The 17737-nt window shown below is 39.7% G+C and overlaps 2 protein-coding genes across 10 annotated transcripts in view; one reads left to right on the top strand and one right to left on the bottom strand.

The window, feature by feature from the left end:
- Positions 1 to 1098: 1098 nt before the first annotated feature.
- prkab2 (protein kinase, AMP-activated, beta 2 non-catalytic subunit) lies at positions 1099 to 12575 on the top strand. The gene is made up of 8 exons (XM_058419035.1): positions 1099 to 1219; positions 4750 to 4932; positions 5247 to 5404; positions 6031 to 6124; positions 6295 to 6409; positions 6669 to 6802; positions 6891 to 6959; positions 7507 to 12575. Exons 2-8 carry the CDS (start codon positions 4780 to 4782, stop codon positions 7582 to 7584), a joined length of 801 nt encoding a protein of 266 aa, XP_058275018.1. The 5' UTR covers positions 1099 to 1219; positions 4750 to 4779; the 3' UTR covers positions 7585 to 12575.
- Positions 10268 to 17737, bottom strand: part of LOC131371189 (myomegalin-like) — a 63191-nt gene continuing 55721 nt past the window's right edge. For 8 of the 9 annotated variants that reach the window (XM_058419033.1, XM_058419026.1, XM_058419028.1 and 5 more), the window contains 5 exons: positions 17258 to 17401; positions 17007 to 17145; positions 16676 to 16722; positions 16434 to 16488; positions 10268 to 13974 (listed from right to left, as the gene is read on the bottom strand). In XM_058419033.1, the coding sequence (XP_058275016.1) occupies positions 13853 to 13974; positions 16434 to 16488; positions 16676 to 16722; positions 17007 to 17145; positions 17258 to 17401 (507 nt within the window). In that variant the 3' untranslated portion in view covers positions 10268 to 13852. The remainder of the gene's footprint in view (positions 13975 to 16433; positions 16489 to 16675; positions 16723 to 17006; positions 17146 to 17257; positions 17402 to 17737) is intronic. The other variant, XM_058419029.1, reaches the window with a different exon arrangement.

Consider the following 17737-nt stretch of genomic DNA (forward strand, 5'->3'; position numbering starts at 1 on the left):
CTCAAAGACAATAAACTATGGAATGAAATTAGAAGAAGGTGTTGATTCATTTTCCATAACGGCTCTGGCCGTAATCTCATAATCTCTGGCCAGTGAGACTTGTGAATAATACACATAAATAAATTTAGAAATATAGTAAGTAATTGTTGATGTGGAGTGTTATGCAAGGGGAAATTAATGTCATTTTTGGAAGGAGGCTCCAATGTCAGTGCTTTGTAACTACAAGAGATAAAGCAGCAAATTTTCCACTATGGGTGTTCAGAATGAATGCATCAGTAACAAAAGAAGCTGAGAACCACTCAAGTTTTTCTATAATGATCTTACTAAAACATGTCTTTATGAAGCTTGCTTTGTCCACAGGGGCATTATCATGCCGGAACATGTCATGTTCGTTCCAGTAAAAGGAAAACTGTAAAGCTACAGCATACAAAGACATTGTTGCAACAGTTTGAAGAACAACCACATACAGTATGGCAGGTGTCCACATACGTTCGGCCACATGAACTGAGGGCATGAAGCCTGTATTATCACCACACATACATTACAGCACAGTGGAATTCTTTTCTTTGCATATCCCAGCTGAGGAAGTTGAGCTATGATACAGTACCCCTGGAGCAGAGAGGGTTAAGGGCCTTGCTCAGTTGCCCAACAGTGGAGCTTGAACCCCAGTCCTCCAATCAACAACCCACAGCCTTAACCACTTGAGCCACCACTGCCCCTGTCTGTGGTCTGTCATAAAAATTACATTGCTCTGATTTAAGAGGAATAAAGCATGTGAGGACTTGCTGAAAACTCAGCTTCCAAAGTAGTCAGTGAAAGGGTTATATCTTCATAAATTATCGATTTATTTATTTACAGGTATGCAAAGGTGTAGAAATTTAGAAAATGGAAAAGTATGCACATCATATTGTCTAGGAATTATGGATTTAAAACACTACTTTAGACATTCTCTTATTTTGTAATTCCCTAATGTACATGACATTTCATGATTCATTATTGGTTAAATCACAAAAAAAGGGGGGGAGGAAAAAGAAAATGCTGGGAGCATGGAACATACTGAAATGATTGCTGGAACTAGGCAAGGATTAAAACGCGTTTCGGTACGCTTTCTGTTTTGGACATCCGGCGTGCCGTAGATATCGAGTGAAAGTCGAGAATGTTGTTGAAGTTGGAGCCGAAAATCAAGAAGTAAATATTCCGGGTTTTGGGGCTTTTACAGGTGAGGCTGAGGTGTTAAATCATTTAAAGATATTAGTGCAGTTATTAACTCTGCTTTATTGGCCTAGTCTGAAGTGTTATGAGCAAGCTGACTGGAGTAATCTGTTAGCTAACGTGTTCGGTGCTAGTCGGTCAGTGGTGGTGTTAAATGGTTTAAAGGGGAGATGTTGTGCTGCTGTTGGATGAAGTATGTGGTGTATTTGTTGAGTTAGCGTCTCTTTGTTGACAGCAGCGGGTTTTAAAGAGTGTATTAGCAAGTGTGCGGTGTTGTTTTGCTCTCCTCATCAACAGCAACACGCTCTATACAGCGAGAACATTACAGACTAATGTACACACACACACACACACGTGTCACACGGCAGAATGGATAGATCTGACCACCTCTCAGGTATACTGTGACACAGACCTGTAATACATGTTGACTGTGACACAGACCTGTAATACATGTTGACTGTGACACAGACCTGTAATACATGTTGACTGTGACACAGACCTGTAATACATGTTGACTGTGACACAGACCTGTAATACATGTTGACTGTGACACAGACCTGTAATACATGTTGACTGTGACACAGACCTGTAATACATGTTGACTGTTCCCTGACCTTTCAGTCAGGAAGGTCAGAAAAGTTTCACTGACCTGATCTCCACACTGTAATAACATGATCATGAGAAGCAGTGGTTTTGCTCTGGGTTTATATTTTAGATCATGGTCTTTTACTAAGTGAATTTCTTTTATGAAGTGTGTGTGTGTGTGTGTGTTGGCTACGGAAGCAGACAGTTGTGAGTTCAAGTCTCATGTCCAAGCTGAGACTGTTGAACCTTAACCCATGAAATCACAATAGAGCTTTTATATCTGTCATTGTAGTGTTACAGACACCTATATGTTAGACTAGCTAGGAAAATGAATAGAATTTTAGACTTTTGCATATATTGCTATTTTAATTTTATATTATGTCAAGTATAGGGAAAGTGCTAATCATTTTTTGGTGATTCATACCCGTAGTAGTATTAGTGGTTGTGGTCATCCAATTAAAAGCGCTTTAAATGTGTATGTCCCGCCCACAAGACTAATACTGGGTCCGAATTGGACTACTTACACTATGTTTTAAAAGTATGTACTGTTTATGTAAATCTACTATTCATATACAGATCATACTATTGACTGTCCTGTCCCAAAATGACTATACACTATGTACCTTACTGTCCAGTGTATGAATTGTAGAAGGGTAGTAACACTATTAACAGCTGCAGGCTTTGGTAAAATATGGCAAATGTTTTATTTAGATGTAGGAAGACTGGCTTATTTAAGATGGATTTGGAAAATGTCTTGTGTCCAGTGTCGGTGCTTGGTAACTTCTCTTCTGTCTCTTCTGTTATGTAAGCAGATCTGTGAGTGTTAAGTGTGTGATGAAGTGTCCAACATTCCACACGTGTCATCTGGGTACTTATTCTTCTGCATTTCTTACACTGGTTATATTAGAAAATGCTGAAGAATAGTGCAGAAATGTGCGATTTTAATACTAATCTTGGATGCTATTCAGGACCCTAAAGGCTGGCCTAGAGGTATGAGAGGGATGTAAGCAAAAAAAAAGAACAAATTTTAGGATTCCCTGGGATTGATGAGGCAAGCACTGTTGGCGTTCTGGTTCAAGTGACAACAAAGACACAATTGGCCAAAACGTGGTGATTTATTTATCAGTGTACAGTGTAGTGCAAAAGGGAATATAGTTACTCTATCTATCTATCTATCTATCTATCTATCTATCTATCTATCTATCTATCTATCTATCTATCTATCTATCTATCTATCTATCTATCAAAGAAAACAATGAAACCCTAACCCGCTAACTACACCTGCCCCTTTATCCTAATCTGACTGTGGAAGGGGGAAAAAAGCCACTCACTCCTTACCTAATGAGCTAAACAGAAATTATATCTCTACATGTGTGTCTTGTGTATGTCACGTGATATACTTCCCTGTCCACAGACTCTTCGGTCCAGTGTAACATCAGCTGCAGGTCATAGTCCTTGGAAAGAAAAGAGACAAAAAAAAAACACCACTGCGTCAGAACAGCATTGGCAGTATCCAAACCCAACCACACTCTCCAACTCGATGCTCCATTCATTTCTGCTTCTGGGTCTCCAGGGGGTCTTTATATATTCCACTCCACAGACAGGATTGACTTCATCTGTCGAGAAACAAAGCCAATAATCCCCCCCCCCCCCGCCTTTTCACATCAATACCCAGGCAAATTAAGCCACAGTACAGGTCTTGCTCTACAGTAGCTCCTTGTTAGCAAGAGAAATGTTTCTGCTGTGTGCTTTTGCTTGTGTGACCAGCGCTTTTGCTGGAGAATTTGTATTAGAGTTTATTCATTTTGTGCGAGGTAGCAGTTATGTGACCGGCATGGGGCAATATGGGGAAATGAAATGTGAGAACATCTTGCTACTTGAGACTGATAGAAAATGCAGTTCCATCTTTGTACACCATTCAAGCACTTTAACACTACTCTTTTACTGAATTAACATAGTGAATACAGGACATACTGAATTAACCCCTGCTCTCAAGCCATTTCATGAGGACTTGCATGGCAAATGTGATGAACATGGTGTTTGTGGGTAAACATGCTTGATTGACAGTGGTTTAGGAAGTGCACAACTGAATTAAATGCTTTTCATACACTGTTGCCAAAAGTTTTGGGATGTCTGCCTTTACATGCACATGAATTTAATATGGAGTTGTTCCAAGACTTTCCCAGAGTGTGTTTATGGGAATTTTTGACCATTCCTCTAGAAGTGCATTTGTGAGGTCAGGCACTGATGCTGGACGAGAAGGCCTGGCTCACAGTCTCTACTCTAATTCATCCTAAAGGTGTTCTATCAGGTTGAGGTCAGGACTCTGTGAAGCTGGCTGATGCCAATGAGAAATGGATGAGATCCAAGTCCTGTATCAAATGTCAAAGACTGGAATCAGACTCTATTTCCGACTCAGACAGAAACGTATTTTTGGAAGAAGAACTGTTTACATGTAAAGAGACATGACTGTTTTTTTTTTTCTTCTTTTGTTTGGATTGATTGCTGAAACACACATAAAACACAGGCCATGCTGGTCAAACTGGTAGACCTTCTTTTGCAGCTGGTAAATGTTTTCCAGTTTCAGTAATCCTGGCTAAATGGAGTTCATGCTTGATATTTTTGACTTGCCTAACTGTTATGCTGGTCTCTTAAAGTGAATTTTTCTACAATGTGGAATTAGTAGCTGTAATTTTCAGTAAGTATTCCCTTATAGCTTCTGTACCAGCATGAGCAGCTCGGCCTGTGTTTTGGCAGATGGCAGATTTTGTGGCCGGGTTGGTAGCACCTTTCTGGAACACTTTACACTAAGCTCTTCCCTTGAATACATGACACACAAAAGTCTGGGACATTTGGCAGATTGTGTATTTTCTACCCTGGAGAAATATACACCAAACTTGATTTGCTGGAATGTTTTGAGCTGCTCTTTAAATGATTTATTATCCTGTGCAGGAGGAGGCGTCTCTCTCTCTGTTTTGAACTATGGGCAATACCAGCGACCGTGTAGCCGCAGATCGCCATGGACCAAAAGCCCATCGCGCAGATGGCGTTGCCCAAAAAGATCATGAACCTAGCAAGATGGTGGACAGCACGGATGACCCTAACATATTTAACACACATGGCCCTGAAGTAAAGGTATAAGACCAAAGACCAAATCCAGGATTCTTGTAACTCATGGTTTCTCCATTAATGTATTAATGCCATTATGTCTGAGCCACACTATAGCAGTGCAGTGTGGTTTGGCTCTGAACCATTATCCTTTATTTTGTCACTGTTTCCACTAACACACATGCCATGAGTACCAGTGCTACATGAGGACCTACACAATCCTTAATCTAATCATAAAGCAGGTTTGAAATCTCTGCTCAGATCATGTAAGAATTGAATTGTTGAGCACTGTCTTCAGAAAGTCCATACAGAGCAAGAATGAGCTAGATCTGTTCCTCTAGGCTCCAGTCGAGAAGGATTTGCCTCCAGATTTAAATGACCTGGTGAAGACTGGCCCACAGGAGCGTCCAACTGTGATCCGCTGGGCAGGAGGAGGGAAGGACGTCTACATCTCTGGCTCCTTCGACAACTGGAGCACCAAGATCCCACTTAATAAAAGGTAGTGCTGTTTTTAGGGTGCCAGGAAATACACTGATCAACCATAACAACAACAACAACATAAAAAACACTGACTGGTGGAGTGAATAACACTGATTATCTTGTTACACTGGCATCTGAAAAGGGATGGATTTATATTAAGCAGCAAGTGAACAGTCAGTTCTTGAAGTTGGGCAAGTGTGAAGGTCTGAGCGGCAAATTGTGATAGTTAGATGATTCATTTCAAATGTATAAATGCGTAATGAGCAAGCAAGTGGTAAGGAAAACCTCCGGAGAGACCATATTAGGAAGCAACTGTGAGAGGAACCAGGCTCAAACCCGTTCTCATGTGGGTGACACCTGATAATTAATTTCCTGAGTGTTATTTGTGCAACCAGGAAATTAATTTTAGTTTTAACATGAAGTCTATTTATTTATTGTGGTAATTGCTGTCCTAATGCTATCATAGCAATTGTAGTCCTAAGCCATCACATCCAAACTGATCATAGCAATTGCAATCCAAGCGAACTTCTCAGTGTTACCATCTACAGTAATCTCATATAAGCCCAATCTGTAGTCTTTACTTAGTGACCGTGTTAAAGCAGAGACCCTTACATAATCATCGATTTCCTTTCTCCACAACAAAAGCCATAATGACTTTGTTGCGATCCTGGACTTGCCTGAGGGGGAACATCAGTACAAGTTCTTTGTTGATGGCCAGTGGCTTCATGACCCTTCTAAGGTAAAAGACCCAAAACTTAATACAGAAACAGCTCGTTATTTATGTTTTTCAGATATAACACTGCATTAGACATCTTTCAGATTTCCTCTTAAAAAAATATATGCCTTGTGAAACAAACAGTGAAGCGTGCATTGGGTAGCAGATGAAATAATGAGTGTTTTATTCCACAGCCGGTTGTGACCAGTCAGATGGGAACCATCAACAACCTGATCGAGGTGAAGAAATCTGACTTTGAGGTGTTTGATGCGTTGCAGGTGGACTCACTCGAGTGCTCAGACACCTCAGGTACGAACTGTTAATGCCACGTGCTGAATTGCTTTGGTTTGAGATTTGCCTCATCTGAATGTTTTTCATGTTCCAAAGCACACCTAGCAAACTGAGTAACCGCAGGATTTATTCAAAGGCTAATCGTTATAGGTTGTTTTCTCACCATACATTTTAGATCTAGGTCATCTAAACCTAGGTCATGAAACCAATGTCAGTGCAACTGCCTCAACGTGTTAGTATATCAGTGTATTTAAGCACTATGCCATTTCTTCTTCAGATCTGTCCAGCTCTCCTCCCGGTCCTTACGGACAGGAAGTGTACATGTTCCGACCGGAAGAGCGCTTCAAGGCCCCGCCCATCCTTCCTCCTCACCTCCTCCAAGTCATCCTCAATAAAGACACCAACATTTCAGTGAGCCAACAACAAAGCTTGCGTTAATCATTTCATACAATCTACGCCCTGTTGAAACCGAACTTTCTTTAATCTGTGTGTGATACAGTGCGATCCTGCTCTGCTGCCTGAACCCAACCACGTCATGCTCAACCATCTTTACGCACTCTCGATAAAGGTAGGATTACAAACTGCCCAGTATAGAAGATATTCAGAGTTGAGTTTCATGCATTAAAGTAATTTAATTTAAAATGCAGTGTAGTAGGATGTGCATGGTTGGAATGAAAACCTGCACCCACGCCAGCTCTTTTCGGATAAGACCGGACACACTTGTGTTAGATCAAGTACTATTTTATAATCTGCCGAATGACGAAGGCTTACCATCTTCTCTTTCATACATCATTGCAGTATTTTTGCTTTTATGTTATGAACAGCAGTTAAAATAAAAACGCAGTCTGCTTCTTCAAGTCTGCATTTTCTGTCCCAATGCTTGTGTATAAATAAAAATCTGGCAACCTCAGAGGGGAGAAGTACATGCTGAATGGACAGCCCAGAAAATGAACTCACTTATACTTAAACTTAAACCCGATTTTCAATGCAAGCAAACTTTCCAGCATAAGTATTGAGAGAACTTCTGAACTTGAGTGGCTGATTCTGAAGTGTATAAATACAGTACATGCATATTGTAAATAAAAATCTTTCCCTTTCTGCTTCTGTGTCTCTAGGATGGCGTGATGGTCCTCAGCGCGACTCACAGGTACAAGAAGAAGTACGTCACCTCTCTGCTCTATAAACCCATCTGAGAGCGGACGTCTCTGCTGTAATCTTGCATCTCCAACTCTTATGTAGCCGGTATATTGCTGATACTACACGCCCAGCTTGCAGCGGTTCTGACCACCGCTGTCTCTCACTCGCACACCAGTAAAGGAGTGTGTGTGTGTCTGCGTCTGTGTGTACTCTATATGATCAGGACTGCTGAAGTGTGCTTCACACCTAGTGATTGCAATCATAAGCTTTTTAAAGTTGCGTTTTATCCCCCTTGGCTGTGAAGCGGATGCTGAAGTAGGTTTGGTGTTTTAAAAGGCACTGGGTTTGGCATGTTTTAAAATAGCGTCACGTTAACCAATGTCGACTGAGATGTGTGTGTGTGTCATTTTAGTTTCCAGTGTTTTATTTATTTATCTCATGATAATCGCATGGCTAAGTAGGACAAGCGCTTGGAGTCCAAAGAGGATGGATTTATTGAGATGTAGGAACTGGTTGAAGGATTTACTTTCAGGCTCATGGCTGAGGGTCAGTTTGACAAATCAACAAAAGATTTGAATTAGCTTTTTTTTTCCCCCCCCACTTACAGTGGTCAGCTGTCAAGTCAAGAAGGTTACTGATGCAATATGAATTTCGATAAGTATGGTTCGAGTGTGTGTGTGTGCATGCAAGCGAGCACATGCAAGCTGTCACCTTTCACTGCGATTGTGTAAGCACTTTAACCACATATTCACTGTGACGGATTCAGAAGGAAAGCTTTGTTTCAGTTCCTAAGCTATGCAGCTGACAAATCTCGTACTGTAAGCTCCAGCTGAACACGCACAATAGACTCTTCGATACAATAACCGAGAGAAATGGTTTTTATGTATTAGCATCGTATTTGAAATTCTCGCCGCTGTATGTGTTCCGAATGTCAGTTTACTGCATTTGTAGTGAGATAATCCAGATGTGTTGGTGGCTGTCTAGGCTGGGGGTCTTTATTCTGAAAGTTGTTTGGTTTTCACCGAAGGTCACAGGTGTTTTCTTTCTCGCAGGTTTTTATGCTATTTGATGTGTACCGAGAGATTTATGGTGTTTAAAAATCCCTCCAAAGATGTAGTGGAATGCCGTAGTCCGTATGGACAGTTTATCCTAAAATGAAACGATGTTTAAAGTTTGATATACTTGTGTGTGAGGTGTGCTGTTTTGAAATGAAACACTTGAATTTAGCCTGGAAGCTTTTTGTTTGTTTGTAAAGCAGTGCGGCATATTTTAAGTCATGCTGTATTTTTTTTTTTTTTGTGTTTTACTTGGTTTGCAAATAAAAAGCAATACTGCATGACGTCGGTGTTTTGGTTTCTGTCGGATCATTTCCTCTGTTTCAGTGCCGGAGTGAAATACAATACTACTGTTCAACAGTGACATGGTGAATGTTCCACATTGAAAAGCAGCACTTTCTTTTGTGCAATTTCTTCAGTGCACTTTTCTACACTACTGTGTGTCTAGATGTGTAAATACTGTTCTGGGGTGAGAGCACAGTCACTGTCTCCAAAACGCAGGATCCATGGAGGATGAACTGTGTGTGAATGATGAAACTGTATGTGTAGGGCAGTTCTGCTGGTTCTAGTATTGATGATCACTTCATTAGATACAATGATCAGGCATAACATTATGGCCAGCTGCCTAACATTGTGTTGGTCCCCCTTTTGCTGCCAAAACAGCCCTGAAACGTCAAGGCATGGACTCCCTGAAGGTGTGCTGTGGTATCAGGTACCAAGATGTTAGAGCAGTGGATCCTTTAAATGCTGTAAGTTGAGAGATGGGGCCTCCATGGATCTGACTTCTCTGTCCAGCACATCCCACAGATGCTCGATTGGACCTCAAACTTCTTGTGCTCATCAAACCATTCCTGAACAATTGTTGCTTTGTGGCATTATTCTCAGGGGTTGGGCTCGGCCCCTTAGTTCCAGTGAAAGGAACTCTTAATGCTTCAGCTTCATACCAAGACATTTTGGACAATTTCATGCTCCCAACTTTGTGGGAACAGTTTGGGGATGACCCCTTCCTGTTCCAACATGACTGCACACCAGTGACCAAAGCAAGGTCCATAAAGACACGGATGAGTGAGTTTGGTGTGGAGGAACTCGACTGGCCTGCAACCGATAGAACACCTTTGGGATGAATTAGAGCGGAGACTGTGAGACAGGCTAAAACTGGGACGTCTGCCTTTACATGCACATGAATGTAATATGGAGTTGGCCTGCCCTGTGCAGCTCTAACAGCTTCAACTCTTCTGGGAAGGCTTTCCACAAGGTTTAGGAGTGTGTTTATGGGAATTCTTATGTTTGCCCATTTTTCCTGCTTCTAACACATCAACTTTGAGGACAAAATGTTCACTTGCTGCCTAATATATCCCACCCAACAGGTGCCATGATGAGGAGATCATCAGTGTTATTCACGGCACCTCTCAGTGTTCATAATGTTATGGCTGATCGGTGTACCTCTGTGAGTTGTACTCAGGGCTGTGCTTTTGGAATTCCTCGAACATTCATGCAAAAGTGTGTGCAATTCGATTGGACGATGATGTCCCATGCTGGTTGAATTTACCCCCTGCATGTCCAGTGTTCCCAGATTAGTCTCTGGATCCACTGTGATCCTGAGTGAATGTATAGGGGGGAAAATGCATTTGTTCAAATCCAAAGTGCTCTTCAACAATAGAACAAAATGAGTAGAGACAAGGACTCCGATGCATCCATGACCTTTTATTGCATTACACAAAACACATCATTTTCCGTGGCAACAAATCAGCCTTCAGTCATTATTTACACATAATACAGTTTTCAGTTTTCTCATGGCTGGTTACAGCGTCTGTCCATCCTCCATCTTTACTTTACACAAATTCTTTTGAAAATGGCTTCACTTTGTTATTCTTCCAAACCTTTTTTTAAATAGCAATTTAAAGCCAAAAGACGTCTTATAGGCCAAGTGATCTGATTAAGTGGAGAAACCTCTTCGTTTTACTTCTGAAACGATTTCTTCTTGCTTCTTGCTGTTAAAAATGCTAAGCGCAAACACAGCCAGGCTTGTTGCTTGAAAAGTTTCAGTATCTACAACTAACAACAAGCAGGAGCTAAAAGGGTTTGAGTTCTCGTTATTTCTATTTTCGTAGCCGAGAGCGAATTTATAACGGCTCTCCGACTTGAAGGCAAGCAAAGCGACATTTTCTCGAGGTGTATATCAAAACCTGTGGCTTTGCGTGAACTAGCATAACCGCTAACACTAGAGCTTGGCGAACTCAGGAGCGTAGAGAATAGAGAAGTAGCGTAAATTCGCTCCAAGTGAAGATTAACACTGCGATTAAAAGTATTGCACAGCTACCCAGATACTGAACCATTGCATATAGAGAAAAGAAATTAGTGAAGAAAACCACAACCATGACTCGAGCGATATTATATACAGCAAAAAGGGGGGGGGGGGACAACAGGAAATATTCAAGCGGCTAAGGAACACCTCAAACTTGTATCTGTGGCATCAGTAGCATAATTATGGACCCACCAGATCCTTGCCAAAGTTTGTTACCACATTCTAAGCTCTATCCTACAGTATACGATGCCCAATTTCACAGGATTTTACCAACATTTATTGTGTCCTCGCTGTGAAATGCTGAAACATGATTTGGTCCTAATTCACAAACTCGCTAATGAAGTTGAAACGAAAACGATCGGCGATCCAGCGATACCTTTAATCAAGGCATGTGTGATAAAAATCACTTTTTTTAAATTTAAGATGGCACTAAAACAAAATCCGAGCGTGCTTTACGACACGGACAGGACGATCCGAAAAAGGGAAAGGAGGAGTTCAAACTTTGGCAAGTATTGGTGAAGCTCACCTTACATACAGCACAACACAAAGGTGATCATTTCCTTTAGTTTTTTTCTCTACCTTCCCCATGCAAACACTGTCCAAGAACAACTTCAGTAGTATTACAGGATAAATATAAGTAAGAATACAAGTCCTAATATTGCACTGACGGTCTTTCATTGTTACAAAACACATATATAGCTCCAGTGTCAGTGAACGCTGGCACAATTGCATTGCACATGCTTTATTTTATTTTTTATTTATTTTTTTATGAACTCGATTAAAGCGACAATCAGTGAGTGTCGGATAATGATGAACGCTTTAACACGAAAGCCAGTAAAGTGTTTCCTCGTGCTCTTTGTCAGTTAACTCCGAGCTCGTTGTAAGGTGGACGAAAAGTGCAAAACAAAATATCCAAAAACCACAATATAACAAATCGGGAAACGAAATAACTGATCCGTACCGGAAGAACACGATTCCTACTGCGGAAACTCAGGTTTTGTTCTGTGCATGCGGGAAATCGCCGTCATTATATATTATTAATAACAGTATTATCATTTAAATCTTATCTTTCCCAAAGGTCTAAAAAGACCATTGACACCAACCGCTCTTTCTGTAATTCCTGTCCCGAGACAATCGTACATTTATTTTGGACCTGAAGTGTTTTGGTCTGATGTCCTTAATTTTATTCAAATCAAAAATTCACAATGACTTCTGCTTTTATTTTAATATTTATTTGCTTTTGGAATCTTTAATTATATTTTCTAATAAATTTCAATTGCTAAATTCTATAGTCATAAAGGTAAATTTACTAATAATAAACCACTCTTTATGGTGTCCAAAAATGACATCATAAGATATTTTGAAAGCGTAGAATTTTCAAAAAACAATATAACAAAAGGGATTAAAAATACTACGGCTCCGTGAGTGTTATGACATAGGTATTTTATTTTACTTTATTTTATTTTATTTTATTTTATTTTATTTTATTTTATTTTATTTATTTATGTAATCAATCAACCAGTCAATTAACTAAGTAATTAATTAGTGCCCTATTGTTGTTGTTGCCTGTTTGTACTTTTATGTTATTGTTGATAAGCCCCCTGCAGTTCTGTGTTTCTATTTTTTCTTGGTTTAATCAATAATAATTTTTAAAAATGTTGAAATTAAAAAAAAAAACAAAACAACATTATAAATACCCGAACTTGCCATAAAAAAAAAAATAAATAAATAAAAATAAATCCAGCAGATCCCCGTGACCCTAAATAGGAATAAAGCGGGTATAGAAAATGGATGGATGGATGAATTTTGTCATACTTCAGACAAGAAAAAATCGTTTCCGCACATGCGCAGTACAAATCGTGTTTGCGGTACGGATCGAGTAGTGACAATTAAAAAAAAAAAAAAAGAAATAAAAAAAAGAACAAATCCGGAAACAAAATTTAGACAAGGTAGATATTAGTTACCATGCGAATGGAATGCTTACCGCTGATTGGACGAGACGCCTGTCACTCATTTGTCACAGTCAGTAGATGGTTGATTTGTGTGTATATGAACACAGCTCTGCTGTTATAAAGCTCCTTACATCGTTTAATCTGAAATAAATTTGTCTTCGAAACATACCTGCGTTCTTTAGGTGTGTTTTCAGACGTCGCAAACTAATCTCTATGCCACGATACTCTATCAGTATATTTAAAAGATCACGGCATATCACGCAATGTCCTTCCTCAAAGTAGCGTTGAATGAATTCCATTTTCATATTAATATAAATATATATATATATGTTTGTTATTTTCTTTGAAAGATTTAAAGTGAACTCCACACAAGTACAAGAAATAAAGTTAATACACTACTTGTATATTTCGAGTGACAGATGTCTCGTCCAATCAGCGTTAGGAATTCCATCCTACCTTTTTTGTTTTTCTGAATTGTTATTTTGTTGTGCACTTCTCGGCCACTGTGTTATTGTGAGTAGACGTGGCACGTTTTCAGTGATGGCTGCTCGAGCCTGTAACGTAGGCACCGGTTAGATCGGTGGAAGACGATCCTGAGGATCTGTCTCACCTAGGAAATGTGGCTTTTTTTAGTGTTTCTTTGCCTCAAATCCCTGAGCTTCTCAACGGGATTCACTGGCAGTATGTTTAGCTGCAACATAAATATCCACTTCTCCCCATTCAGTATGAAGTCTAAGTTCTTCTGTAGTCTGTGATTTAGAACACACACCGGTTTGTATTTCCTGCACGCTCCTGAACGCCTTCCACACATTGTATAGCAGCCAGGGCACGCGCCAATATCCGCTTCACAAGGCAAAGTGTAGTGCGACGAGTCGTTTTTTTGTTTTTTCACCGAGGTAAGGCAAAAGATAAGAGCAGGAGAAAAGAAGGGATAAGAGGTAAGAAGATAAGAAGAAGGATCTAAGAGGATAAGGCAGGGGGGTGAAAAGGTGGAGCTCATTCAGGACGCCGCTTAGTGAAGGCACTCCCTCGCGCGCTTCTTAGCGAGTCTGGGACTGGAGGTTTCCATGGCGATCACAGGGGTCACGCAACCCCTATCAGAAGACCCTGGGTAGGCACCTTTGAGGACTTGACCTGAAAAGAAATAAGAGCAATCAGATCTAAACATAGAGAGTTAAACGTAAAGCTTTGGGGTTAGCCAGGGACAGAACATCATCCTGTTAAATGAAGCAGCAATCTGAAAAGTGTCTACGTTTATTTAAGGGTGAACAAATGGTTAATTTATTAGTTAGTGGTGTCACTACTCGATCTGTACCGGTAACACGTGTTTCCGGTACGGATGAAACTTCGAAAGCTTCAAGGTAGGGCTGGGAAATATGACGATATAATACTTTAATGACGTCACAATATGATTTTCTGGGAGATATAGTGTATCAGTGTATATCTAACAATTCTTTTCCACAAAATTCAGTAACTGGAAGATTTAATAAAGCATTATAATTTACACATTAAAACCTTCTTGAAACTCTATTTGAATTATCGCTATTACTATTATTTATTTATTTATTTTAATGCTACTGCTTTGCTCGCTAGTTTGTTGGCAAAACGATATCTCATGGTACATAAAAATGTCTTCTCATATTGCGATATCCCTTTTTTTTTTCTGCCATATATCGTCCAGCCCTACATCAAAGTGCTGCCAGGTTTTGGAGACCTGGAAACCTTACTGATGGTGTAAAATGTGGTAGATAGCATAAGGTGCTAGTAAAGTGCATTAATATAGGGGAAGTGAAATGAAACAAAAATCAGCAGGTTGTGGGCCGGTGATTGGGTGATGAGACGTGGTGTTTGTTTCGTTTCGTTCCTGTTTCTAAAAAAGATCACTAATTAATCTTCGTGCAAAATCTGTGTTGCTACCAAATAGATCCCATCAGTTGATGTGTGAAGTGCAGAGGCTGGTGAGATTCAGAGCGATGTTATAGTCATTGCAAGTCAGTATGGAGTTCTCTTTTCTTTGGTTGTGGAACCTACTTTTCTGCTGAGAAACTATAAATAAAAAAAACTACTATTCGAAATCTGCTCATCCCGGCTGTCCAGGCCATGTCCACCTCTCTAATAACAACACATCAAGTGTAATTTTTGTTTTCGATGTACAATATACATACTGTGTTTAATAATAATGGGAAAAATCTGTTTTTGGTGTGTGCACAAAATTGCATTGTTAACAATGAATGCAGATGGTTAATGCAGACATAATAAACCAATCTGTTAATAAATATGTATTTGGATTCATTATGTCAGATTTTCAGAAGGAGGAAATGTCCTGTGTGTTAACTATACTCTGTACAGTGAGTATGTTTACATGCATCAATCCAGAAAAATGGGGGAAAAAATTAAAATAAAATACATGTGATTTTTAGAATAGTTTATCCAATTCATTTAATAGGAAAAGTCTGTGTTTATGTATCTAAATAAATATTAAAAATATTGTTATTATTAGAGTATGTTAATATGTTACATTTTCGACTTTTTTAAATGGTAAAATAATTTCTTTAGCTGAGAGTTTTTAGTGCAAGTTCCACATTACATTATTTCTGGGTTTATAAAATACTACAGAACTCAAAACACATTCAACAGGTTCTTGAATGGCTATTGTAGGTTATATTATACAAGTTTGCACATACAGTTTATATGTGTTCAGTTTGTGATCTCAGAAAATGGACCCATATCACGTCAGATATGTATACCGACCAGGCATAACATTATGACCACCTGCCTAATATCGTGTTGGTCCCCCTTTTGCTGCCAAAACAGCCCTGATGCATCATGCACTGTGTATTCTGACACCTTTATATCTTCTGTTGGATCGGATCACACGGGCCAATCTTCTCTCCCCACGGGTGTCAGTGAGCCTTGCCCGCCCATGACCCTGTCGCCGGTTCACCACTGTTTCTTCCTTGGACCACTTTTGATAGATACTGACCACTGCAGACCGGGAACACCCCACAAGAGGTGCAGTTTTGGAGATGCTCTGATCCAGTGGTCTAGCCATCACAATTTGGTCCTTGTCAAACTCGCTCAAATCCTTACACTTGCCCATTTTTCCTGCTTCTAACACATCAACTTTGAGGACAAAATGTTCACTTGCTGCCTAATATATCCCACCCACTAACAGGTGCCATGATGAGGAGATCATCAGAGTTATTCACTTCACCTGGCAGTGCTCATAATGTTATGCCTGATCGGTGTATATTATTAGATATTATTATTATATTGGAGGATTGGGTGAAAAATGCTATTAAAGTAATAGTATAATTATCTGTATCTGTGACCATGTTGAGAAATCAGATAATGTTTATATGATTAGTTTTCATGTAAACACACTCATTGGCAGGTTTCTCTATGTCTGTTATTATGAGCATCCAGCTCTGGCACAGCTCCTGTGAGTACAAGAGAGTACAAGGCCAATGGGGTTTGAGACAGAGCTGAGAGGATGAGGAAGTGATGTCATGGTTAAGCAATGAGGGCAGTGTCAGTGCAGGCACAGGCACAGAGCGACACGCAAAGCAACACGGCACAGACCGGACTGTTACCATGGTAAAGGGAGGAAGAGGAGGAGCTTAAAGAGGAAATCCTGAGCTCGTTCTTCTGGATTTACACAGCAGAGAAAGAGAGAGAAAAAGGGAGAGAGAGAGGGAGAGAGAGAGAGAGAGAGAGACGAAGACAGTAGGAGCAAGATACACAAAATGAGGACACAAAGACAAAGGAATGTAGTGTCTCTCATGCACACAGGGATCTATAGACAAGTTAAAAATGACTGAAGCTCCTTCCTTACCTCCAGATTGGCCCTGGCTTTTTTCAGGACATCTCGAGTCCTGGACACTGCAACATAAAAAAAAATTAAACAATTTTGTTAAGAGGACTTCACATACATCTGCCACTTCTTTTCAGTCTACTGCATGTGGCACTGTTTCGATAGGATTGATTATAGGACACATGTAGATTTTTACAGCATCATGTTCCAGTATGCACATAAGGGCTGTCGGTGTGTAGAGTTGATGCCACTTCCATATTTAATCATATAAATTTGGGTGATTGGTTGATTATCCTCAGTTAGTGTGCTATTCCTATTGCTATATATAGTGTGCTAGTGGTGCATGACTGACGTTGGCTGACGATGAACGTCTCCATGCTCTCTTTAGTGCGGCTGGTGCTCCTCAGTCTCTGTATAGTGTTCTGCAGAACCTCTTCCTGCTCCGCTATCCTCATACGCAGAGACTGGATCTCCTCTTTCATTGACTGCTCCTACACAACCGCACAAATATGCATACTATTAATTGCAGTAGTGTGCTAATGCTATGATATAAACAGCAGAATTGAGGCGTGGACTCATATTGTGCATAGCTGAAGCACTGACTTTCTGGAGATACTGGGCGGGGCTGTCACTGCTGGGAAGCGCCGCTCTCCAGAACATCTTGAGCAGGGACATGGCCTCCTCCAGAATCTGCCTCAGAGTCTTGGTGTTGGATAAAAGAGTCTTCACGCTGGCATAATCCAGAGCCTGGGATAAGAGAGAGTCAGGAAGAGGAAGCAGAAGAGTTATGTACTAAAATCAAAAGTGTTGGCTGTAAATCTCAGGTTTAGGACACCAAATAATGAATTAAACAAATAAAGAATTAAGAAAAAATGCAATAATACTGCATACATAGCATAATAATAATAATAATAATAATGATAATATCAAATTATCAATAATAATAATAATAATAATAATAATAATTATTATTATTATTATTATTATTATTATTATTATTATTAATATTATTATTATTATTGATAATTTGATACACTGTTTATTTAATATTTTAGAATTTTTTTTGTTTGTTTAAAACAATTT

Source organism: Hemibagrus wyckioides, linkage group LG20 (genome assembly GCF_019097595.1).
Source record: "Hemibagrus wyckioides isolate EC202008001 linkage group LG20, SWU_Hwy_1.0, whole genome shotgun sequence".
Lineage (NCBI taxonomy): Eukaryota > Metazoa > Chordata > Actinopteri > Siluriformes > Bagridae > Hemibagrus > Hemibagrus wyckioides.

Excerpts from the sequence above, each read along its gene's own strand:
- prkab2 (XM_058419035.1), top strand. The coding sequence starts at position 4,780 with ATGGGCAATACCAGCGACCGTGTAGCCGCAGATCGCCATGGACCAAAA. Across the intron at positions 5,405-6,030 it reads AAGATCCCACTTAATAAAAG|CCATAATGACTTTGTTGCGA; the intron begins GTAGTGCTGTTT and ends CCACAACAAAAG. Across the intron at positions 6,960-7,506 it reads TTTACGCACTCTCGATAAAG|GATGGCGTGATGGTCCTCAG; the intron begins GTAGGATTACAA and ends CTGTGTCTCTAG.